The sequence below is a fragment of the Acanthochromis polyacanthus genome, chromosome 21 (genome assembly GCF_021347895.1).
Source record: "Acanthochromis polyacanthus isolate Apoly-LR-REF ecotype Palm Island chromosome 21, KAUST_Apoly_ChrSc, whole genome shotgun sequence".
Classification (NCBI taxonomy): domain Eukaryota; kingdom Metazoa; phylum Chordata; class Actinopteri; family Pomacentridae; genus Acanthochromis; species Acanthochromis polyacanthus.
The window spans coordinates 8,811,054-8,837,477 of record NC_067133.1 but is presented as its reverse complement, the minus strand read 5'-3'; the positions used below and the strand labels follow the sequence as shown (position 1 = coordinate 8,837,477).

Below are 26,424 nucleotides of genomic sequence, written 5' to 3'. Positions count from 1 at the left end.
TGACTTTCCTTTCTTTGAAACCCGTCAGAGGACACAAGAGGCTGCCACTCTAAACTAACAACATGTAAACGGCTCAGCGTCGTACCATCATTTGCAGACCGAACAAGCAAGATACGCTTCGGTATCGCCAGCCTTCAGTGGTTACATGCCAAATAATAAACCGCACTGAGAGGCTTCTGCTGCTGGTCATTGGCCAGACAGCTCCATGGTTACAGATCTCCATTCACTGGTCTCGAGGAGTTTTAAAGAGGTTCGCTGAGAGCCTGGCAACCCAGCGCTCCCCGCTGGACAGTAATTGTCCCTCGTCAGTGATTACACTATTCATAAAGCTCATAATTGTACAGCAATGTCACTTTATTACCGTCTGCACCATTAATAGATTGCAATTAGCGACGAGCCTCCGTCCACAACAGCAAGTTTAATCAGAAACACTTGCATCAGTTCGGAGCGACTGAGGCAGAAAAATAGAAAATGATTCGATGCTTGGTCATGTTTTAACTTAAAATGAGATTAAAGATAACTGGATAGACACTTTGAGGCCAATATTCTCTCAACTATAGTTTAAAAAAGTGATTTGCACCAGAATATATTGGGGTTTTATATTCAAGAGTTTCATGAAGTTTCTAAGGATCTTTCTAAGGACAGATACTGGATTTTAGGGCTGATATCGATTTGAGGAAGTAAGAAATGCTGGTATATTGATCAATATACTTTTTTCCAGTGAAGTTCCTTACCTGTACGTTCTCTCTGAGGTCCGTCGCCTCTCTGAGCGGCTGAGTCGAGGCCCTGAAGAGTTCGTCTACCACTTTGATCCCAGTGGTCTTGGTGGTGGTGTACTCTCGGGCCTTCCTGCCCTTCCTGACCGACAGACCCCTCTTATGGACCTTCCCTCCACCCCGCCGGTTGGTGATGGCAATGTGAACGAACAGAGTGGTATTGGGAAGAAACTCTCCGGTCAGGGACTGCAGTGGGACGTGTCTATAGCCTGGCTGTAGGCACTCGAACGGGATGGTTGTACTGGCCAATGAACTCATCTCCAATGTAGTCGTCATCCAGAACCACGAAGCGCAGCACCGCCAGTTCCGGTAAATTAATCTGGAATTCAAAAGTCTCATCAAAAATAGGGTTGTCGCCGTTCTGGGACACGGTTTTGGTTCGTTGCTCGGCACAGTCAGCTGGTATGCCGTGGATCTCCACGTATATGTAGGGCTCCACGACGTCGCCCTTCGCTGCAGAACCTCGAGGTTTGGGCAGATTCTGGCCACTGATGACCTTGATGTGGAGAAGCTGTGCAGAGACTCCTGGCAGGGAGTCCCGAGCGTTGGCACTAAAGTACGACACCTCCTCCCTCATGATGGCAGGCCGCAGAACATACCCACAATTGCCGTTTTGCCGGAACCAGCCGAGGTTTAGGTCCATCATCAGACCGGGTGTCTGGTAGTTCATGGCCACAATCTGGCAGCCACACTTCCAGAAGTCCTGCGGGTTCATGTTGCTGGCATCGATCCTCATTGGTGTTGGGTATATCCTGGAGAGGAAGCGCTTGTTGTAGCAGACAAACTCCTCTGGGAATTCATTGGCAAACCTGTTTGCATCTACCTCATTGAGGGAACATATCTCCCAGTATTTCTGCTCCCTCTTTGAGATCTCAAAGTCCCTGAACTGGACCGACTTGCAAAGAGAAACGAGATCCGAAAGCTCCCTGCACAGTCGGAGTCTCTTACAGCCCAACCCGTTCAGGTGGTCCTTCTCGTCAGCTCCGACTCTTCTGGACATCTCCAGACCTTCCTCCTCGTCCGTCACATCCCCCTCAGCATCAGTGCAGTTGGGTGGCAGCTTCTTGCCCTTGAGGAGGATTTTACCTTTGAGTTTCTCCGGAGAGGGCAGGTAGTTGTCCTCCTTGCTGGGGGAATCGACATGCAGCTTGTCGCCAAGAATCTTCTTCATGTGCTGTGCCATGACCCTCTGCTGGGGGATGCAGCAGTGGGTCACCAGACAGAGGAGCAGGGGATACTCAGAGCTCTCGAAGCATACTGGTTGATGATGTCCAAAACTTTAGAGAAAGCCAGCTGCGAGGCGACGGAGCTGCCAACGTACACCACCGGCTCATTGTCAGGTCCGTCCCAGACTATGATCTCGATGCTGCGACAGCCCATCCTCAGAGCTCTGATGTAGCTGCTGATGTCCGACGAGCCCCAGAAGTGGTCTTCCAGGAGGGAGGCGTTATGCGAAGAGTTGATGTAGTAATGCGAGAGCGGCTGGGTCATATCCTGGCAGACACGCTTGTGCTGCGGGTCAAAGATGTGGCATTCGGAGGACAAGAGGTAGTGCGTGAAGCCGTCGATAGAGAGGTAGCCCCTTTCTCGACCTTCGGCAGACGGCTCAAACTTCTGAACAATCTCCCTGCACATGTCCTCAGTTACAGCCTCCACACCCTGCTCCACTTCCACAAACAGCATCAGATCTTTATTGTCCAGATACTCCTTGTTGCTGGAAAACTGCACCAGCAGAAAGAAGATCTCAGGCCGAGTGCAAAGCTCGCAGTAGGCCTCAACGAAGGTGTCCATGTTGATTGCCTCTCCATACTGGTCTTTGGCTTTCTGGAGCTCCTTGAACTTCAGCTCTATCCTCGCCTCTTTCATTCCTGGGTTGAGCCCCTTGATTATCTGGGTGGCTCTGAACAGATCTATCTGTCCCTCCTTGTCCATATCTGCTAGCTCAAAAACGGAGCCAATCCAGGAAGTTCGTAAGCTGGGTTGGCTCGGTTCCACCATGTCGACGGTGTGGCGGCCATAAGACACCAGATATCTCAGTCCCATCACCCAGGTACTGACCACATCCGCTGTGCTGGCGACCAAATCCAAGGACTCGTAGTTATCCCCATAGATAATCGAGAACGCACACTCATCTGGGAACTGATCCGAGAGACCATTGCTGCGCAGAACCGGAGTTTTCTTTCCCAGTCGGACCTCTTTGATGCTCTTGATTTCCAGTTTGGCCTTCTCTGAATCCTTCTTGGACGGTTCCCAGCGGAGCCAGTGCATGTCCGGATCCAGCAGGAAGTAGCGGTTGTACATGCGTGAGTTGGACCGGACCTTCTTCATCTCGCAGCCCTCCATCATGAAGGCCATGCAGGCGGCCGTGCTGTTGATCTTGCGGTCGCTGGGCATCGAGCTGAAGGAAACTGTCTTCTTCCTCACCTGCCTCTGCTTAGATCCATCCTGGAAGCAGAAAAGGGTTGGGAAAGAGAGAGTTTTTTCGGTTACACTTTGCATTTAAAGTCAAGAAACAGCAGTAAATACAACAGTGTCATTTTCATCTGAAGAGTTGATCAGTTTCAAATCAAAATCACAATAACAATAGGAAACAATGCAATTAGAAAATGACAAAGGATGTATTTTCCCATAAAAATCATGAAGCACAACTGGGTTTAACTCTCTAAATCTCAAAATGTGCTGGCATGCCAATTATTTTACTTTAAATCTCCAAAATGCCACTCTTTACTGACCAGAAACTGTAGACATCAAAAAAAAAGTCAACTTTCTGATAATTCTTGGAAGTTCTCATCTGTTAGGTGCCATTGCATCTGAAAAGAATGCTATTTTAAAGCTTAAATGCACATCTCCACCTCCTTTTCTAATAACTGCTCAGATTCTTCATCTGTGGGCAGAAAATGTTCTGGTATTTTCTTCTGATATAAATCATAAACTACCGTATACAGCGTGAGGTCTGTTTCTGTTTAAAACGGGGCAGTTTGCTGTAATGACGGGGTATAAAACTGCAGATATGATTTCCAGTCTGGCTTGAGTCACAACGGTTTCCTTTCGCAAACAACGTTAAGGGCTTTAAAATCGGTTTCATGTTGCCTCTTAACTGCTAATGAGATTTACTGATTAAATATTCATCCTGTGGGCAACCTCTCATAAATTCGCCTCTTGCCAGCCGATGTTTGCTGCAGCTCTGAGGCGACTGTTTTTCTCTTTCCTGTTGTGGAAAAGAAGCCAAACTCCAAACTCCACCTGCAATGACACGGCTGAACTTCTGCATCTTTCAGGCCTGTTTTAGCCTCGCTGGCAGAAAGCAGACAGCGCTGCCCTATTTCCACTCAGGGCTGCGGTACGCTAGAAAGCCTGAATGCAGATGGCCTGATTTAGGACTTGGAAATGGGCTTGTTGAATAATGCATAGTGCAGAGAACAGTGCATTAAAATCAAGTCTAAACCGATCTACAAATTACTGATAAAAAGTCTCGGCACAAAGGCTTTGTTGAAAGAAGACACAGTAATTTCACTAAAGTGACACTTCAGCAGTGATGTTTGATTACAACCAAAGTACCCTAATCTCAGTTTTCTCTTTATCTATTTTGCTTTCCAGAAATAAAGCCTCAGAGGGCCGCGGGGCTTCCCCTTATCTTCCACCCAGATCAGCGACCATCCAGCGGATCTGATGGATCTTCCTGAGCGACGTCAGGCCACAGCGAAGAAACACCTCCGGACCATCCGTCTTCCAGCCGGCAGCCAGGGGCAGATGACGCCTGGCAGCTCATCACGATTAATGAGCACCGTTGATGAAATGATGCAATCATCGCTCTCCGGTTTTGTCCTTGTTCTACGACCTTTATCTCCTTTACCGACACGCAAGCATTTAATATCCAAATCTCAAAAGGTGGACCTCTTCTGAGCTGCACAAAAGAAGATTTCAGTAGAGATTCAGATCATTCTTTAATCCTTTGAACCCCAAAATACGTCAGCAGGTATGAAAAGGCATGTTATCTTTTTAAAAAATGCCCATATGACACAATTAATCATTGCTGCAAAAACACAAGGAGTTGTTGGAATTTCCACCTTTCAGCAGTCCTTGAACTTAGCATTTCACCAAATCACTTTATTCTACATGAATCGTTTAAAAAATGGTAAAAGTAAACCATCTACTTGAGTAAGATTCTGTAAAAAATATAACTTTTCCACTTCTTGGTGCAACTGCACAGCCGTTAGTGAGTCAGCTCCAACTGACAGTCGTGACAAAAATTCTGGTACTTTAAGGTTGAACTGCAGAAAAATGGAAATAGTTAAATATCTATTGTATGTAGAGGTTTGGAAGGCATGTTATCTTTACAAAATCTGCAAAATTACATTAGATTACACAATTTTCTATGGTCCTTGAACTACACAGCTTGGCAACCTTGACTAAAATTACAATTAAAATAAAAATCCCCTAATTCTCTGTGTCTCCTTTTAAAAATTTCCAAAAGCAAAGCATTTGCAAACTATAACAAAAACTGTTGTTGGAATTTCAACCTTCCAACAGTCCTTGAACTACTCATGTGTGAATTATGTAAGTTAAAAAATAATGGCATTTCACCAAATTATTTTATTCTACAGGGACAATTTAAAAAAATTTCCAACTGTAAACCATTTACTCGAGTAACATTCTGTAAAAAAAACAAAAAATTTTGCACTTCTTGGTGCAGTTGTAAAGCCATTAGTGATTCAGCTGCAACAAAGTGTCACATGAGAAAAATTCAAAAACTTCTCGGCTGAACTGCAGCTGTGAGACAAGCATTGAAGCAAATTACAAATGGAAATAGTAAAACATCTGTTGTACATAGAGGTTTGAAAGTCAGGATATCTTTACAAAATATCACCATTTGTCAAAGCCAAAAACTGCAAAAACGTAGAAGACTATCAGATTTTGAATTTTGTAACCGTCCTTGAACTACTCATCTGAAACACGCTGCTTAAAATTGTGATATTGTGTTAAAATCTCGTCTTATTTTGAAAAAATTATGAGACGAGATTCTATAAAAAACGAAAAATTTTGTATTTCTTGATGAAGCCATAAAGCTATTAGTGATTGAGCTGCAACCAAGAATCATGTGACAAAAATTCAAAAACTTTTCGGGTGAACTGCAGGCTGTGTTTAAACAAAGCAGAGAGTGGAAACTAATAAAACAAGCAAGTAGTAAAATATTAATAGTACCCATTTTTCCAGTGTTTGTAACACCTGTGGGGACTTAGACTGCAGTTTTTTTCAAAACCAATAAGCAAAGAAATTAAAATTTCATTTATGATTTACTGCAATATAACTACACAGAACACATTTCTGGGTTCTCTCTACTTTTAATCTTGGTTGTTTTGTTTTCATAGAGGTGCATGCCTTCACACTGCAGTGAAAAATGTAAAGAAAAATGCCTATAAACCACCTAGGAACTGCTCAGGGGTCAGAGGGTTAAAGGAGATAAAATGGTGGATATTCCAGTCAGTGATCTTTGGACAGATGTTCCCCTGTGGCCTAAAGATGTCTGGACCACCCAGGTTAGGACTGTTGCCCACTGTGAGTTAAAATAGAGCTATTCAGGCATTAACTTTCTCCCCCTCCAGAAATACTTGCATGCAATTGTTGTGAGAGTGACTGCCAAGACCCACAAGCACATGGCGATGCATGAAGCGCTGCCAAGATGCTGCTGGTTCAGCTGAGGGAAAATAGGACTGCAGGTCCAACCAGACCTCAGGACTGATGCTACAGCTGCACCATATATCAGCACCAAACATGTGCAAAAGTCAAGCGAGGCGAATCAAGTCAAACACATCAAGCTACAACTGCTTTACATGGTTCACTAATCTACATGTTCTCCGATGGATTTAGGATTTTTTAAAGTTTATATAATGGTTTGTTGACATGTAAGCTCCACATATGCAGCAAAATGAGTGAGAAACACTGAAAAGGAAAACTTGGTGGCAAAAAAGCAACCGCAATGGTACAGTTAATATAATCATGATCTGAGCTTCCAAAGAACGTGATCAACTGTGATATTGATGTTTAGAATCAGTTCAAGTAAATCTGAACCTAAAATAAGCTATTTAATTCTTGTCAAATAATTTTTTGGTCTTAGAGCAGTCTGAGATCAAACTGATGGAGACTAGAAGCTTCTCTGTGCACAGGAAACTAACTAGCTTCTATTGTTGATTGAAATGACAAAAACGAATCAAAACATATCCAAAATGACAAAAACCTGTCATGAATTAGGTCAAATTTCTCCAAAATGACAAAAAAAATCCATACAAAACAATTCCGAAACTGTCCATTTTGACAAAATGAAATAAATCAGACTTTAAAACGCCTCTTTCACTCTTTTCAAACTAACTTTCATCTGTCTGAGCTGCTGCAGTAACTGAGTGGAGAAAAGAGGCTTCTCATCTCATCAAAATCTGTCCAAAATGACTCAGAATTTGCGCAGAATTACACAAAATCTGATAATTTCAGTACATTTGACAATAACACATCTTGTTTCATTTTTCAAACTAATTTTTGAGCTCTCAGCTGTCTGAGCTGCTGCAGTAACGGATGGAGACTAGAAGCTTCTCTGTGCACAGCTGAGTAACTAGCTTCTACTTTAGCCTGAAATGACAAAAACTAACCAGAACACATCCAAAATGACTTCCAATTTCTCCAAAATGGCAAGAAAACTCACCCAAAACAGAAAATTCATAAACTTTTCAGCTGAACTGACAGGCAGTGTTTGACCTAAGCGGATATGATTAGAATGTGGACACAAATTAAAAAGTGAATAATTAAATATCTATAGTGTGTGTGGAGCCAGCATTTTATTTTTCAGTATTCAGTCGTAGCACCCGTGAATACTTCAAAAAAAAGTCCTTGAAGTATTTTTCCATCTAATCTAAAAAATTCAACTTTAGTTTTTTGTTATTTCAGAATATTTAAAGCCAGCTTCAGGTTACATGGGTTCCATAAATACGCATAAATAAGAAATTCTGCCACAAAAGCAGCATCAATCTGTCCTTGTTAGACAGCATTTCTGTTTTTGTGTTTCTGTTCTGGTGTTGGAGGTGGTTTTTTTTATATTTTTCTGTAAAACTCGTCGTGATTCAGGAGCTGATTCCTGCGTCGTCCTCTGACGGGCAGCAGTTTGTCACAGTGTTGTCGCTTCTGATGCAGAACTGAACTCCAGGGACGCAATTAATGCGATGAGCCGTGAGCGCTCAGGTAGCGACAGCAGCAGCTCTCAGGTTACCAGAGACGCTTCATCCCCACTGAATACAGAACGGTAAACAGCAATCCTCACGCTGGTGGAAAAATGGCTTTTCATTTTTACCTTCAATTAATTATTTAAAGTCATTTTTAATTTTTTTATAACTATATATTTTATTTATTATAATTTTTTTTAAATATATATTTATTTTGTTTTATTTGTAGTATTTTTTCTTACTTCTGTTTTTCTATACTACTTCAGTCAATCAGTTCTAATTATTCAATTAGTGTAATTTATCAGCTTTTCTGTTCTGCTTCTGCTGTATTTAATTTTAATAATTTTAGTTTTTATTTTTCTTATACATGTTTTTTTTTATTTTACCTGTAAAGCACTTTAAATAATTTCATGCTCAATGCCAAATAAATAAATTTGATTGTTTAAACGGTCTGTGTATCAACGTTATATATTAAAAATAAACAAAAAATAAATACCAAAACTGTAAATAATGTCCACATAAATATCTGAATTTTTATAAATATTAATTTGTATTTTTACAATGTTTCACTGTGAAATGACACCATTTCACTGTATTTAAATTAACCAAAAATAGTGGAATATTACTATTTTAAATATACTTTTCTTTTCTTCATCTGTTTTTACACATTTTTTTACAGCTTTTGTCATTTTTTAAATTTGCCTTTCTGGCAACTTTGCTGTCAGATTTATTATTAAAATATATTTAACATGTAAATACTCTTCCTCAAACATCACAAAGCCCAAAAATACACATGAGCTCATGTAAAAGGGCTAGAATTTTTTTTTATTATTATCCATAATTACTGTATTTTAAGAGGCGGTTATTTTCAGGTCTCCATTTGCCAGAACATTCCTGCTTTGTTACGGTTTCTTTGCATATTTTAACAGTGTAATCTGTCATAAAGCATGTTGGATCCGAGAGCAGATTTTGTAAACGGGAGTCTGCTGGATGGAGGGAGGAGGAATCTGTCAGCGTTCGTCACTTTAATCTGTCATGTGGGCGACAGTTTAAATTCTCTCTGCAGCTCATTGTGCAGAACATAATGTGTGAGCGGGGAGAAAATTCAACCAGGATCTGAAACGGTGCCGGAGACGCTCACGTTTGATAAAAAGCAGAAAAACTCCCAAAACAAACCAAAGAGTCTGACTAATGGCCGGCAGCGCGATGGCATCGAGCTGAGGACGCTGCAGACGGTCTAAAAGTCTTTTCTTTACTCTCCTCATTCCAGTCATCAAATCATCTCTGATCCTCTGAATCCACCAGTGGCTGCTTCCATCAGCAGTAGCACCCTGGGGCCAATTATCCGCTGCAGGTGTGTTCACAGCGTGTTCCTGTGTCGTAGCGTGTTCATAGCATGTTCAGGTGTTCATAGAATCTTTCTGTGTTTATAGCATGTTCATGTGTTTATAGCGTGTTCATGTGTTTAAGCGTGTTCATGTGTTTAAGCGTGTTCATGTGTTTATAGCGTGTTCATGTGTTTATAGCGTGTTCATGTGTTTATAGCGTGCTCATGAGTTTGTAGCGCTTTAATGTGTTTATAGCATGTTCCTGTGTTGTAGCATGTTTATAGCGTGTTCATCTGTTCGTAGCATGTTCATATATTGTTGCAAGTTCATGTGTTTATAGTATTTTTCTGTGTTTATAGCGTGGTGCCAATTATCAGCTACATTTAAGTTTATAGCATGTTCCTTTGTTTATAGCGTGTTCATGAGTTTATAGCATGTTCTTGTGTTTATAGCATGTTCATGAGTTTATAGCATGTTCCTGTGTTTATAGTGTGTTCATGAGTTTATAGCATGTTCCTTTGTTTATAGCGTGTTCATGAGTTTATAGCATGTTCATGAGTTTATAGCATGTTCATGAGTTTATAGCATGTTCCTGTGTTGTATCATTATGATGTGTTTATAGCATGTTCATGTGTTTTAACATGTCCTTGTGTTTATAGTGTGCTCCTGTGTTTTGGTATGTTGCTGTGTTATAGTATGTTCCTGTGTTTTAGCATGTCCTGCTAGCCTTGCCGCGCTAGACCCATGTTCTGAAGACACAAGGGTCTAGGACTGCTCGACAGGGAGGGAGGCGGGCTAAAAGGTTGTCTTTCAAATCACTCTGCAGCAATTGAGTAGGTATACAACCAATCAGTGCAACGAACAGGCTGACGGAATTCCTAGAGTGCCGGCGGATTGTGGCTAAGTCCCATTAGCTTCCCAACCATTTGCCATATCCTGTCAGCATAAGTTCAAAAAACGTCTTTCTTCTCAATGAAACACTTCAGTGCCGTCCTTTGTTTATCTTTCAAGTTGAATTTTAGCTTCAAATCTTTAAGGGCTGTGGCCAAAACCGAGTTGAAAGATAACTGTTTATTGTGCGCCGGTTGTTTCTGTCAGAATCGTCGCGCCTCTGTCGTCACTTAGTTACGCCCGCCTTCTGACTCTACACTTCATGGTGATTGGTCCGGCCAGTTTTAGGAGCATCCAACCTCGAGCCTTATGGAGGGTAACTAGACCCACCCTGGCAGAGAATTAAATTCGTGGCCGTGGGTTGTCTAGCGCGGCTAGGCTAATGTCCTGCATGATAAGAATCAATCTAAAATTACGTTTTTTAAAATCAATTTATTACATGTATCTTGTTTAAAAATTTGCAAAAAAAATAAACCAGTTAAATTCTAAAAATTCAGAGACTTCTCAAATGAAATGCAGGTTCTGTTAAGACACACAGCAAACAAATGAAAATTAATTATTATCGTAAGAAGTAAAATATTAGAGATAGATGTATGCGTTTACATTTTGTGGCAATATTATTATATTCTCTCTTACATTGTTTTGTATTTCTTTTCTCCATCCTTTAAAGGCCTTAACTAAGCAGCTGTAAAGCATGAAAAAGGTGTTTCAATGAAGTTTTGTGTCGGAAATTGTGTCATTCTGAATTCTGACACCAAGATTTTCGATTGTACGGCAAATATATGTTGTTATCTTAAATATTTTTGATGATTAATAAGTTGTATTGGCCCTGAAAACTCCAATCAGTTGAGATCTTCTTGCTTCCGCTGTGTGATAATACAAGAACAATCCTGTACGTGGTGTTGATTCTTGTTCAGAAGCTCTTTAATCAGTGACTGACTGTCGGAGCGCCGTGGCCTCGATCACCCGACCAACAGAACAGAACAGAATGTGCCCACATTACAACTTCAGCTCTCAGCGGAGCAGCACAAATATCCAGAAGCTGAGGAGGAAACACTGAGATAGCCTCATTCAACCAGATCAGCTGTTCTCTGATCACTAAAAGCACATGAAGGACAACCGAGGGCTGCAGACCGTCGGCTTTGTTTCCGTTCATCAAATAATTTGTTCAGTTGCTGTGCATGAAACACACTGAAAAGAGCTGCTCTCAGTTAGAAATATGACATTGTTTGCCCTGCAGCAGTTAATTACATGAGTTAGAAAGGCTGAACAATTTGGGGAACATATCTAATTGCAAATTTTTCTGATAGATATCGCAATTTGATTAGCTGTCTAAGTTTTTAAAGGCTTAGTGTGTCTGTGATACAAAGAGGAGCCCAGAACTCATCAGCAGGTTTTAAGGGCATGCTATCCTTAAAAAAAGAAAGAAAAATCACCATAATTACATAATTTATCAGAGGTATAAACTCTACAAACAGAAAAAATCCTCAAACTTTCCTCTTTCCGACTGTCCATGAACTACTCGTCAGTGACGAGGAGTTCCTTCAGGAAAATTCACCAAAAATCAGCTTTAAATTGTGATTTTTAATCAAAATTGCTCTATTTTTCATGTAATATCTAGAAATTAGCTTCTTCAAGAAACAGAAAACTTTTATTTATATTATTATTATTACTATTATTATATTATTCTCTATATATCTTTATGTGGCCTTATGCATCACATTTGCATTTTTGAGGAATATTTTTTGTCACTTTTGCATCTTTTTATGTCTTTTTTGCAACTTATTTTTGTATTTTTAACAGAGTTTTTGGCATTTTTGTGACAACATTTCTGTGCCATACTGCTCAAGACATTTCCGAGTTCTCTCTACATTTTTTTGGTGTCTTTCTGTCGGGTTTTTTTTTTTGCCTGTTATTTCTGCATTTTATTTTGCATTTTTGCCATTACTGTGTCATACTGCACAGGAGACATTTCTCTAGAGAGTACTCTCTACATCTTTTTGGATCATTATTTTTGTCATTCTTTGCATCTTTTATGTCGTTCTTTAATCTTTGTACAGTCGTACTGTGTCGTACTGTACAGAAGACATTTCTGAGCTCTCTCTCTCTTTGCAGGACTTTATATTTGCATGTTGTTGTGAGCTAAACACTGATTAACCTTTACAGCGTGCATAGGCAGCACAGTGCCGGTCAATGGAGGGTTTCTATACTAACAAACTGCCGCTGTGCTGCTGAATGTCTATCACAAGTGTTTAATTCCCCCCCAGGTGGTCACTGCACACTTTAATTAAACTGTGTGGAAGCTTTGCTCTCATTACATTCATTGCTTCTCTGTTTTCTCTTCTCCCCAAACCCCTTTTCAGCCACAGGCTCCGGATCTGTTTGCCAAAGATGTGGACGATGTTTGTCCGACTCGGTGAACGGCTGATAGTCGACTCCGTCTGTTGACACCTGCTTCTTTCTGCTGCTCGTCTTTTCACTCTGTAATTACCGTTTGATCTCACACTTCCTCTCTGAAGCCCCTCAAGTCATTTATTCTACTGTCTCACTGTCCAGATACACGAAAACCGAGCAGAAACTCAAACCTCAGGATCAGCTGAGCCTTCATCTACAGTAACTTTAGCTTTTTCTATGTGTTCATGCTACCAATATTTTACTTTCACTTACTTTAACGGAGTTTCAAAAGACTTTTTCCATCATTTCTGAGCCTCAGAACTTCATCAGTACAGCAGATAGAACCATGATGATGAAAAACACGTTCGAGTTCTGGTAAAAATTGACACCAGATTGTTTTGGTTTTTTTAATTTATAGCCAACCATGAGCATCAATATTACAGAATATATAATAGCTTTATGTCACAAAGAGACAAAATTGTCCCAAGAATACGTAAAATGATCAAAACGTCACACTACACAACAAAAATGAGACATGAAATGACTCAAAACAAGAAAAACAAGACGCTAAATTCTTACATCCAAACACAAAGCAGAAAAAACAACAAAAACAAGACATAAAAGAAGAAAAATGACAGACTGAGAAATATAATTACACAAAACAAAGCACGTTGCATCAGCTTTGTGTTGTTTTGTGCTTTTGGGATGTTTTATTTGTCACCGTTGTCAAGTTGTTTTGTCGTTTTAATCATTTTACATCTCTCTTTTCCTGTTTTTAATCTCATTATTCTTGTTTATTTTTTAATTTTAGGTCTTGCTTGTCTTTATTTTTTTGCTTTGTGTCTAGATTTATGCATTTTGTGTCTAGTTTATCCAATATTGATGCTGGTGGTTATAGAGAAAATGAACAAATAACAGATTTTATCTTCCCACCGTGGCACCTGGATGGATGTGAAACTGATCTGGTGTCAGTTTTTACCAAAAAGAAAATGTGTTTTTCATCCTAAAATGCCATAAATCTCTCTGCTGTACTGATGAAGTTCTGAGGCTCAGAAATGATGGAAAAAGTCCATTAAACTGTGCTAAATTTTGCAGTATGGAGGTAAAACTTTAACTTTTAAACATTAAATACACTAAAGTTACAGTCGATGTAGAATCGGCTCAATCTGAGGAGGATTTCTTTCCAGATTTTGTGTGATTTTGAACGGACTGACCCGTATTTCTTTCATGCAGCACCGATGCAAAGATCAGACCGACGCTGGGAAACATTGAGGTCACTGTGGAGCTGCTCTGGCAAGTGATCTATCACTTCCTCAATAATCTCTGACAGAAGCAGCTGTCTTCAACCTGCTGCCCATGAATCGTCTGCCGGAGCCTCGGGCACTACCAAAAGGGGAAGCCGGAGGAATTCTACAAACACACACCGGATGTCAGAAGTCAGCTTTTCTCTTCTGGTTCTCATCAGAATGCAGGAAGTGAGAGTGTTGCAGGAGCTTTCCAGTGCAGAGCTGCTGAATGTGGAGGAATTCTGCACATGTGCATGAAACTCTGTGCTGCAAAAGTAGAAGCTGATCAACGACAAATGTTCCCCTGCAAGTCCAGATGCAGTGAAAAAATGGCATGCAGCCCAAAGATTACAGCTAATTCTGCAACAAAAGGGGCAGTATAAGAAAAAAGTGGCCCAGAAACATCCAGTAAGGCTGCGTCATTTTGTCTTTCTGCTGTATATATTGGAAAAAAAATGCAGAAATTTTCACCAAATGACTTCCAAATTGGAAAGTCAACCTCAATTCATACGGTAATAGCAGGTGAAAATCTACTTTTCTTTCAGTTTTCCTGCTAAAACTGTAATACCAAGAGTCAAAAATACACAGAAAGTAGGAAATTCATTTCAAAACAGTGGAGAAAAAAAATCACTTTAGAGCCTTTCTATTATCCTGTAGCTCTGGTAAATACATTCCAAATGTTTTTGCTTTACAAAGCATACGCGTTGGACTTGTGCCACTCATTAAAATGGTCAATAGAGTCATCTTTGATTAATTGTAAGTCATCTTGGACAACATTTGAGTGATTCTGGACAAATTTTAATTAGTTTAGGACATGTTTTTATCATGTGAGACTACAGTAAAAAATTAGCTAGTCGGCTCTGCACAGAGAAGCTTCTAGTCTCCACTCAGTTACTGCAGCAGCTCAGGCAGCTGAGAAACTAAAAGTTACTGTAAAAAGTGAACTAAGATGCGTTAATGTCCAATTTTATTAATTTAATAGTAAAAATAAACAAATTCTGAGTTTATTCTGCATTAATTTTGGGTCATTGTGGACAGATAACCCTACATTTTGGAAAGGTTTTTGCCATTTCAGCTACAGTAGAAGCTGCTAATCGGCTGTACACCAAGAAGCTTCTAGTCTCCACTCAGTTACTGCAGCAGCTCAGACAGCTGTGAGACCAGAAATTAGCTTAGAAAAGATTTGGTTTATTTGATTTTAATGGTCAAAATTGAAAAACTTGACAAAAGCTTGTATCATTTTGGACAAGTTTTATGACGTTTTGATTCATTTTTGATTCATTTTGGATAATAAATGAGCCACGTTAAAGAAGTTTTAAGTCACCTTGAGTCACAAATTGAAGCGTTTTGTTGGAAGGTTCAAGACACTGGATGATTTCCATTCATTGTGGACAAATTTAGAGTAACTGCAGATGTTTTCGTCATTTTAGATTTTCAAATTTTCATCCTAAACCAAATAATTTCATCTACATGGACCGTCTTCTATGGGTGAAGCATTTTAAATGTAAATATCACAGTGGATTATGTTCTTTCAATGTGGAAAGAAGTTTTGCAGCCCTACAACTGATGTTGTATGTCTTTTTTTGTAACCAAATCTTCCTTTTGCATGTTTCTCTCCTGTTTCAACAAACTCTGTCTTTAAAATAAATTTAAAAACCAACTCTGTGCATGTAGATAAAATGCATTTTTTCAAGCAGAACCATGTGAGCAGCAAAAGAAGTCGTCGCTTGTCGTGTTTGAGTGACTATAAATTGTGCAGCCTCGGTTGCAAGTCTGAGCGTGAAGTTCTAACGAGGCTACGAGCTTCCAGAAGCTGACTGCTGGCCTGGTTTCCTCCATCCTTCAGCCTGTCGGAGCAAACAGGAGTAACCTTGACTGCCATCTGCATTGCAGCGAACTTCCTGCTGCCGCCACCAGAGAGCCGAGCTGCTGCAGAGCTGCTATTCCCCGAACAGGACGAAGCGTCCTCTGAAAGACGCACCGGAGCCCGTCCTCCGCTCTGTCTTTTTAAGGAAACAACTTCACACGAGCTGCGAGATGCGAGAGGTCCCACACACCTACACCTGCCTCCGTCCAAACGCCCACAGTGTTTCAGGAGGAGGCTGGAGGTGTTTGGAGTCAGCTGAGTGGGAGGCCTGAGTGGGCTGCAGCTTACTCCAGCCTCACACTGCTGCCGGTTCCACCGCCGCCGCTCGGCAAAAAGGAAAAATGAGTCCTGGAGCAGCTTTGATCAATGATGCATTTTCTTTCTGACACATTCCAACGCCTGCGTAGACGAAACCCACTCAGCTCTATAAATAATCCCTGAGAGCCTGATCCTTGGCTGGACGCCTTCCGTCTCGTCGAGAGGCTGCAAACCGACTGAGCGACTGATCCAGGGCCAACTGAAGAATAAAAATAAAAAGCATCTACACCTGCTTATCTCTGATCTTTTTGTTTGTCATTCAGCATCACACTGAGCTGCAGTGAAGATTTTACATTATCTCTATAAAATGTCATCAGATTTCCATCAAATATGTAGTAGAACGGCTGCACAACTGGAAAAAACATGATACAATATCTAGTTTTTCTGCAATATATACTGGAGAGAATGCAGGAACCTTCACCAAATGATGTAATAACTGTTTGGATATTTCATTCATTTATTCAAACAGAGTTTATTCATTTATTTGTGTATTGATGTGCACATTGTTAACAGTTTTAGCCCGTTTTTTTGTAAAGTTGACATATTATTAATGCTTCTTTTCTTAATGTTTAACATTTTTCAGTCCTTAATGTACATAATTTTCCTTTGAGTAATGGCAAATATCTGTAAATTACACATTTTTTGCCAGATTTAATTTATTTTAATGGACAAAAAAATGAAAAGAACAAATAACTATTTGAAAAAAATAATTTAAAAAATCTCTTTAATGGGTTCCACAAAAAGTAATACAGTGATTTGATGAGATATTAACATTAATTGAACTAAACAGGGAAAAAAAGTTCCAAAATAATTTGACATTTTTCAATTATTAATGTAAATTTTCTCTCAGATAAGACATATTCGTAAAATAATAATTCTTTTCTGATTTAAATACAGTAAAAAATAGAAATCTTATCTTCAAATCTAAGAAAAGAACAAATTACAACTTGGAAAAAATACATGTTTATTTTGTTTTCATAGTTAACATGTAAATTAATGCCATTTTTTGTGCTTTACCTAGATATTATCTGCAATTTAGCAAAACAACAACAGGGAACATTTGCAAACAAATCTAAATATTATTATTATTATTATTATGTTAGAATTACTATATAAATACATAACAATAATAATACATTAAATATCTATTATAACAGATTTAAATACAGGGTAGGAAATAGTGTTTTTTTTTATCCTCAATCTTAGAAAAGAACAAACTACTATTTGGAAAATTAGAAATCACTGCCTCTTCTGTGATGTTACTAGATATTATCTGCAATTTAGCAAAACAACAAAAGGGACAATAAGAAAATAAATAAAGTATGAAATTACCATAATATATATTTATATAATTATTGTATAAATATAAAATATAATACAGTAAATATCTGCAAAATCTGATTTAAATGCAGCACAGAAAATTGTGATTTTTGGTTTATTTTTTATCCTCAACCGTAAAAAAGAACAAATTATTATTTGGAAAAATTCTGTTCTTTGATGTGGACATTATTTCCAGCTCAGTTGTTTGCAAATTCATATTTTTTTTCTATGCTTTTACGAGATATTATCTGCAATTCAGTGAAATGGAAAATCTATAAGATGACAGTAAATTGCCTTTCAAAAATACAGTTAAAAAATTCACTTTGTGTATTTTCAGGACTATTTTTGCTGAAACAAAGGCTCTAATTCTCCAGTGCACCCTCAGCACTGACCGCTGACACCAAGTCAGAGCTGCAAATGGACCGACGTCAGCTTCAGCAGCTTTTTTCCTTTCAGCAGAGCAGACGAATGTAGGACATGAGAGGAATGGAGAGTGTAAATGCACAGTGCTTCCATGTGCTCTGGATGAAGGTGACCTCAGTGCGGAAGACGGTCTGCAGAAGGATCCGGCCGGTACCAGACGGAAGGAGGGAAACCGGGGAATCTTCAGGAGGGAGGACGACACTCGGCATGCAGAGGGAAGAACTATTTTTAGTTTGGGAGTCAGGATTCCCTGATAGAGCAGCGAACAGCAGGAGGGGAGGTGGATACCAGCCTCGATACCAGCCGACCCAGATTCAGCCCGAGATGTTCCTCTGCTAAAGGTCACGAGAAGGTGATGAGAACGACTGTCTGCACCTTCCTCTTCCTTTTTTTTGACGCTAAATTGTTACTCTCGGCACATTGGGGGATGCAGCCGGCCCCAAACAATCAACACGTCGTAGACAATCTTATGCAATGCGATCCTCAGGAGGTCTGCCCGGTTTATGGGATGGATTTTAATCTGCCGAGTGTCTCAGAAACAATTCTCCGTGGACGGACGAGACCGGCATCTCAACGGGTTTAAAAAACAACAGGAAAACGTCATGATTTCACTAATATAAATGTCTAATCTGATGGAGCTCAGCATTCAGAGAAGCTTTAACCCTCTGAAGACCAAAACTTGCCAAAAGGTTTAAAAAGGAATGCTGACCGAAAAACATTACTTTAAAAAAAAAAAAAAATCACCAAAATTACAACATTCCAGTCAGAAATGTTCAGAAATAATCTTCAAATTTTCAACTTTCCACTGGTCCTCGGACTAGTCACATGTTGCTTTGGTTAGTTTTTTTTAAAATTAAGTAAATCCAAGCTTAAAATTGTTTTATTCTGTATGCCTCAATTAAATTTCACCTGCAAATTTAAAAACAGAATGTTGTCTTAAAATGAAAATCACCAAAATTGCACCATTTATCAGATTCAGAAACTGTAAAAACTGAAAAAAAATCTGGAAATGTTCAACTTTCCAATGGTATTTGAACTAATCATGTGTGACTACGGTTACTTTCAGGAAAATTAGGCACATCTAACACTAAATTTATTCATTTTATTTTCATTTTTCTGTTCTAACTAGACAAACATTCCAAATTTGATCACTTAATTAAATTGGGAAATTCAATTTTGATATTAAAGAACGCAAAAACAGTTATTTAATTAATTATTATATGAAAGATGTATACGATTTTTAAATAAGTTAACATATCACAATTTTTCATTTTTGAATTTCCAGAACAATTCTGAATAAACTGACTAAGCGGTCTTCTTTTTTCTTTCAAAAGATGGACATTTCTAAATGATTTAATATATTAAATTGTGAAATATGATTTAAATACTGTAAAGATATTCCTATAATCAGATCCAATTAGTGACAAAATAAGCAGTAGTTATTTTAAATACGTTTGGCACATAATCTGACATATTTCACATATTTTCTGCTGTGCATTGAGGAGACAGATTGGTATTAGAGACACAAGCTCCCCACAAAATGAATCAATACGTCCTGGTTCATAACCGTTATGTGTTTGTATGAATTCTAGTTTTCCATCCTCTGAACACCTCACATTGTGATGCAGATCTCGACTGCAAACACTCCCACACAATCTGCAAAAACCAAACTGGATCAAAGGGAGGAAGCTTCATGAGTGCGTGAAGCATCGTTCTGGTATTTCTGAGCTCCATCGTCTCTTCATGTGGTCGACTTTACGGCTCCCAGCAGATCAGAGAACCTGAGCCAGCAGCAGCTTCCGGCAGCAGAACCACATCAGTGTTTAAAGGGAGGACCTTCCCGGACTCTGTCATTACTGCTCTCTGTGGGGAGCTGCAGCCCGGTTCCTGAAAAGCTGCCTGCAAACACTTCACCGCTTCATTACTCCCAAAATATTCATGTCGAATCTCCTCAGACAAGCAGAGCAGCACAATGCAGCAGCTATTAAAAGCTTTACCCCCCCCAGAGGTTTGAGCTTTTAATGCCTTTCAACACTGAATCATAGCCGATTTAATTTGGCTTCTTTGACAAGAATTTACAAAAAAAAAGAGACTGAAAACAGATCAGTATTTAGTAGATGCATCTTTGGCTGCAGTTCCAGCATTGATCCTGTTGGTCTCAATCAGTCTGAACAGCTGGACGCTAAGATTTTACCTCATTCTTCTTTACAAACCTGTTCAAACTGTCAGGTTCCACAAGGATCATGAGTGAACAGAACTTCTCAGGTCCAAACACTAATTCTCAGTTAGACTGAGGTCTGAACTCTGTCTCCAGAACTTTCACCTTCTTGTCTTTAAACCATTTCTGTGGAGCTTCAAATGTTTGCTTCGACTCATTGTCTTGAAAACAAATCTTCTCCAAGTCTCAGTTCTCTTCAGACTGCATCAGGTTGTCCTCCAAGATTTCTCTAGACTTTGCTGCATTCATTTTACCCTCTACCTTTACAAGCCTTCAGGACCTGCTGCTGAGAAACGTCATGATGCTGCCACCACCGTGCTTCACATCATGATGCTGCCACCACCATGCTTCACATCATGATGCTGCCACCACCATGCTTCACATCATGATGCTGCCACCACCATGCTTCACATCATGATGCTGCCACCACCATGCTTCACATCATGATGCTGCCACCACCATGCTTCACACCACGATGCTGCCACCACCATGCTTCACAGTGGGTCCTTCAAACATGTCATCTAATCTGATGGACAAAAAGCTCCATTTTGGTCTCCTCAGACCAAAGAACCTTCTTCCAGTTGACTTCAGGTTCTCCACGTGTCTTCTGGTAAACTCTAGTCCAGATTTATTTTGAGATATTTCCATCAGAGTCTTTCTCTTTGTCTCCCATAAAGCTTTGACTGGTGAAGAATAACAACAGTTTTATGAACAGTCTCTCCCATCTCAGCTGCTAAAGCTTGGAACTCCTTCAGAGGAGTCATAGGTGTCTTGGTGGCCTCCCTCACTTGTCTCTTTCTTGCTCGATCACTTGTCTTGCGTTAGGCAGATTTACACATGAACCAAGTTCTTTCTATTTCTTAATTATGGATTTAACTGCCTTTTTTTTTAAAATTCTGAGCAGCCATACAAAGAAAAGACTACTGAAGGAGGCCACCAAGACACCTATGACTCCTGGAGAAGTTAAATGCTTTGTTCACTTCTTTTTTTTGACATGAAACTGTCTGTTTTTAGTGAATTCCTGTTCAAAAAAAGCCAAAGTAATGTGACCATGATTCGACGTTGAAAAGCGACACAACAGGAAAACTTCCAAGGGACACAGATACTTTTAATAGTCACTGTAAACAAACACTGAGGCCTCATTTCGGAGGTAAAAACTGCGCCTAAAGTCACTGCATCAGTCTCCAAGGACAACAAAGGCATTTGTCGGGCATTTTGCTTAATTATGGAGGGCGAACAAAGTACAGTACGTCCTTCAGAAAGGGAAAATAAAACTCCCAGTGTGGAGTGGCTGCTTTCACATACCAGGCTGCAGCGAGTGGGTGTTACAAGGGCAAAGAGAGGGGAAGCAGGGTCGTAGCAGCTGTCGAGGGCTTCGGGGGGGAGAAAAATACAACGCTAAGCTCGGCTAATTCAAATAAACAAGTCCTCCCCACAGCGACAAATCCTGCTCAGCAACGGCTTTGAATCTAGTCTCTGCACTTAAAGGGGGAGTTTGCTTTCTTTGAAGTTGTACGAGCAGTCGACGCAACACCTGCAGTAGTCTGTGGTTCAGGCACCTAAAAGCATCATTAGCGTTTTCTGTTTAACGGAGCTGCAGCGATAAGTCGACGTAATTATGGGGTTAAAGCTGAAAATCCACCAGCATCATCATTTGGAACTTAAATTCATTCTAACAAATGCTTTGTTGTTGCGACATTAGTCGGTTTTGGCTCCACAATTAGTCAGCGACATGAGAACTTTAGAAAAGTTTCCAAAAGCTGTTGCCCGTGTTTTTAGGTCTTTGTGATAGTTTCTTGTGTTTTTGCATGTTGGTGCATCTTTGAGGTGGTATTCTGTCATTTTGTGGTAGTTTATTGCATCTTAGTGTGTTTTTGCATCGTTTGCTGGCATATTTTTTGGTCTTGGTGGTAGTTTTTTGAGTCATCACAGCAGTTTTTTCTCCGTCTTTGAGTGTTTCTGCACATGCGTGGTGGTATTTTGACATTTTGTGACCATTTCTGGCTCTTAGTAGTTGTTTTTTTTGCATCTTTGTGGTATGTTTTTGTGTCGTTGCATGTTGGTGCATCTTTGAGGTGGTATTCCGTCTATTTGTGGTAATTTATTGTATCTTTGCAGTGGCATATTTTTATGGTCTTTTTGGTTTCCTTGTGGTACTTTCTTTGCGTCATCATGGCAGTTTTTTGTCCGTCTTTGCGTCTCTCTGCATATGTGTGGTGGTATTTTGACATTTTGTGGGGTTTTTTGCATCTTTGTGGTAGTTTCCTGTGTCTTTGTCTTTTGTGTTTTGTGTCTTTGCATGTTGGTGCATCTTTGCGGTGGTGTTTTTGGGGTCATTTTTGGCAGTTTTTTAATGTTTTGTATTTCTACATCTTTGTGGTGGAATTTTGGAAATTTTGGGTCATGTTCTGCATCTCAATGTGTTTTTGCATCTTTGTGGTAACATGTTTTTGTGGTCTTTTTTGGTTTCTAGTCGTTTTTGTCTCTTTGTGGTTGCTTTTGTGGCATTACATCTTTGTGATAGTTTGTTTTAGTCATGATAGTAGCTTTTGGTCTGCCTTCGCATGTCTCTGCTTCTTTGTGGTGCCATTCTGTCTTTTTCTGATCTTTTTCAGTTCTTTGTGGTAGTTTTTGTTGCACCTTTGTCATCATATATTTTATCTTTTTATGCTTTTCGCATCTTTGTGTGTTCCTAAATGCACTTTTTTGGTCATTTATGGTTCTTAGTAGTAGTTTTTCATATATGTGTGGTTGTTTTTGCATCTTTCTGGTCTAGTTTTTTCTATTTGTGGTTGTTTTTTGCATGTTTTTAGCTGTTATGTGTTAAAACAGCAAAGTCTCACAAAATCCCAAACAGACTAATCAGAAGAGGCAGCAGTAAACCAGTAACTACTTAATTCTGCAAAGTAAAATTACTGATTTTCTCAATGGTGATTTAGAAGAGAACGACATTAAAGCTTCAGTTCCCATCAGGCAGCACTAAAAATATTATAAATATTATAAATATAGTGCACACTTGAACCAATATTGATTCTTCTGGCTGGTTCTAATATTTCTTTCCCAGCAGTTCATGGCTTTTCTTTGATCCTGGTCCTCATGTCTGCTGTCCTAAACCTGTGATCTACTGCAGGTAGCACACTTCAGACACTTCAAATAAACCGAACTTTCCCCTTTAACAATGGGAGAACCTCGAAAGCCTTCTGCCCCGAGAAAAAATTACATCCACTTAAACGCATGTAAGCGAATGGAATTCCCTGTGTGAGCTTGAAAAATCAATACTCTGAAAGTGGAAAAGGTTTGGGGGGGTCGACAGTCTCCCAGCGAAATGACAAATCTTCTCCGGCTTAGTGAACTCAGCACTATTTCCGTCCTATTGGCATTCCTGCTCCTCGTCTGCCGGATGCTGCAGCTCAATCTGACCGTCATCCGTCTTGTGTTTTTGTTATTTCCCTCGTCTGCTTAGCAGAAGCTGCTTTGTCTGAGCTCGCTGTGGTTTAACATGCTGCATCCTGAGCAAGCTGCCTGATTTACTGCACTCATTAAGGTGCAGGTTTAGAGCACAGGAGGGATTTAACGGTATTACAGCGCTGCAGCAGGGCAATCATAAGTCCACTCATTCATGGCCGCAGAGGCCGATGTGAGGAGAAAGTCAAACATCTTCCATCCCCGCTTTATCTCCTCTTACCTCTCTGCTGCCTTGTTGCGGCACGAGGGCATCTGAAGGACAGTCGGACGCAATGCAAACGCTCTAATCTGATCAAACATAAGGGAGACGGGAAAAACAGAGCAGCCACATAATCCTGTAAGATTGTCATCAGCGAGTAAGCATCACGTTTAACCCCCTGAACCCCAAAACTGCTCGGAAAGGTGTGCAAAATTGCACCACTTATGAGAGCAAAAAACGTTAAAAATGGCTGATTTTCAGCTTTGTGACGCTCCTTGAACATATTAAACACATTGAAGGTTAAAATCGTGAACTTTCAACATGTCTCATTTTCAAAAATTGCGAAAAATTAACCGTTTGCACAAACCAAATTCTGTAAAAAAACAAGTGTTTGCCACTAACGTGTCTATGTCCCCCGCCGCAGACAAGGATTTGAAAGTCAAAGTCAACAAACGCTCGGTGTGACCTTGAAAATTATGCGAAGGTCACCCAAATTGACTGGTGTCGGGGGATCATTCTAATACATGCTGACGTCAAGTTTGACGAAGATCCGACAATTCCTTCATGAAATATCGTGCAGACAAGGACGCGGGACGTACGGACGGATGGACGGAGGCGAATACTAGGTCCCCCTCTTCGCGCGTTCACGCGGCGGGGGACAACTAAAAATTCTGTGGTTTTGCGGTAAAACTGTGATGCAGTGACTGACTCAACTGGACCAACAGTCACATGACAAAAATTCATTGATTCTTATCTTGTTTTTGTAGGGAAAATTAACCAATTTATTTATCAAAATCACTTCATTGTTTGTCGAGTTTTAAAAATTGCTAAAAAAAAATATAAAAATAACCATTTTTATTAACAAGATTCTATAACAATCAAAAAATTCTGTTTTTTGGTGCCGCTGTGAAACAATGAGTGACTCATCTGCAACCAACAGCCATGTGAGAAACATTCATGGATGCTTTAGTTGAGTCAATATTATATGTGATGTTTTATTTTGTTACATTTAGTCGGGAAAAACAATCAAATCTGAGCTTAAAATTGTGATATTTCATCAAAATCACCCTTTTCTGCATGTCTCATTTGAAGATTTGCTAAAATTGAACCATTTGCACAAGGAGGATTCTGTAAAAAAAACTAAACATTCTGTGGTATTTGAGGCAACCGGAAAGCTATAAGTGACTCAGCTGCAAACAGCAATCACGAGACAAAAACTCATGATGTTTTAGTTGTCAATATCATATGTGACTTTGGGTTTCCTTAGAAAAAAATATCAAAAATGAGGCAAAGCTAACCTTAAAATGTAGATATTTTATTAAAAGCAATTCAATCTACATGTTTGATTTGTAGAAATCGCCAAAAAATTTACCATCTGAACTAGGGCTGGGCGATAAATGGAATTAATTTCATTACTTTGCCTTTTGAAAACCTGACGATCGGAAAATTTGCCAAATTGTAAAATCGAGGCGAGCTTAAATTTATTACAATACAGATTCTTCTTCTGCCTTTCACGACTTGTGCACTGGCGTTTGCTTCTGCCTCTCATCTCTTTCCACCAAAACACTCACACCCCCGTCATGGCGGACAGAACAGCAGACGAAGAGTTGGTCGCGAGAAAAGGGCCTCATGTTACATCGATTATATGGAAGTGGTTCGGCTTTGACAAGACTGACGCAGAGCAAACTACAGTCATGTGCAAGGTTTGCAAAAGTACTGTGAAAACGAAGAGTAGCAGCACAACTAACCTCTTTCAGCACCTCCGGCAGAGGCATCCTAAAGAATGGGAAAAGTGCTGGCAGCTACGGGAGTGCGGCATGGCTAGCACTAGCCATAGCAAACAGACCACAAAGAAACAACAAAAATCGATTAAAATCGTAATCGTCCAGGATGACTAGAAAAATCGAGATTTTATTTTTTGGCCGTATCGCCCAGCCCAAATTTGAACTAACAAGATTCTACAAAAAAACTAACAATTCTGCTTGGTTGCAACCAACAATGACGCGACAAAAATTCATGGATATTTTAGCTGTCATACTACATTTAAATTTTTCTTTTCTCAGGAAATATTAACCAAATTGAAGATTAAAATTGTGATATATCATCAAAATATTTTATTCTACAGGTCCAGTTTTGTCCATTTTTTTGTCGCTTTGTAGCTTTTTTCTCTTTTTTGTGTCATTTGTCTCATTCCGTTTCCTGCTTTTGTTGTTTTGTGTCTCATTTTTGTGATACTTTGTCTTTTTTTGTCTGACTTTTGTCTTTTTGATCATAAAGTAAAACACTATACTGATCAGTTGCAGATACCTGTGACTAAATATTTTGTGCCGTTGTAGAAACACTCTGATCTTTAAGTTGTAATGTGAAATTGCACTTATTTTTCTTAAGTAATTTCAGGTTGTTCATGATGTTTTGTAAAAAGATAATTCCTTAAATGCACTAGAACAGAGGAATATTTATAGGTTATTATGCTCTGATTTTACTGGTCACTTGAGATCAAACTGGGTTGAATGTGGCCCCTGAACTAAAAGGAGTTTGACACCCCTGATCGAACACATTCTCTTTCTTTCCCCCAATGTTTTATGGTATTCTATATTTTCCTTCATGCATTTCTAGCTGTGGTTGTGCCGTTTCCGTAGAGGTGCACGTTTTCATTTTGCAGTGAAAAAGTGAATAAAACATGATAGAAGCAAAGAAAAAAAAACACACCCAGAGTCTGCTTTGGGTTCAG

General features: G+C 39.6%; 1 protein-coding gene across 1 annotated transcript in view; it reads right to left on the bottom strand.

Annotated features, from left to right (window-relative positions):
* The window catches only part of plcl5 (phospholipase C like 5), a 108,825-nt gene that overhangs the window by 44,132 nt on the left and 38,269 nt on the right, over nt 1-26,424 (bottom strand). Inside the window, 3 exon segments of the mRNA XM_022209043.2 lie at nt 735-1,013; nt 1,015-2,030; nt 2,033-3,221. Of these exon segments, the coding sequence (XP_022064735.2) occupies nt 735-1,013; nt 1,015-2,030; nt 2,033-3,221 (2,484 nt within the window).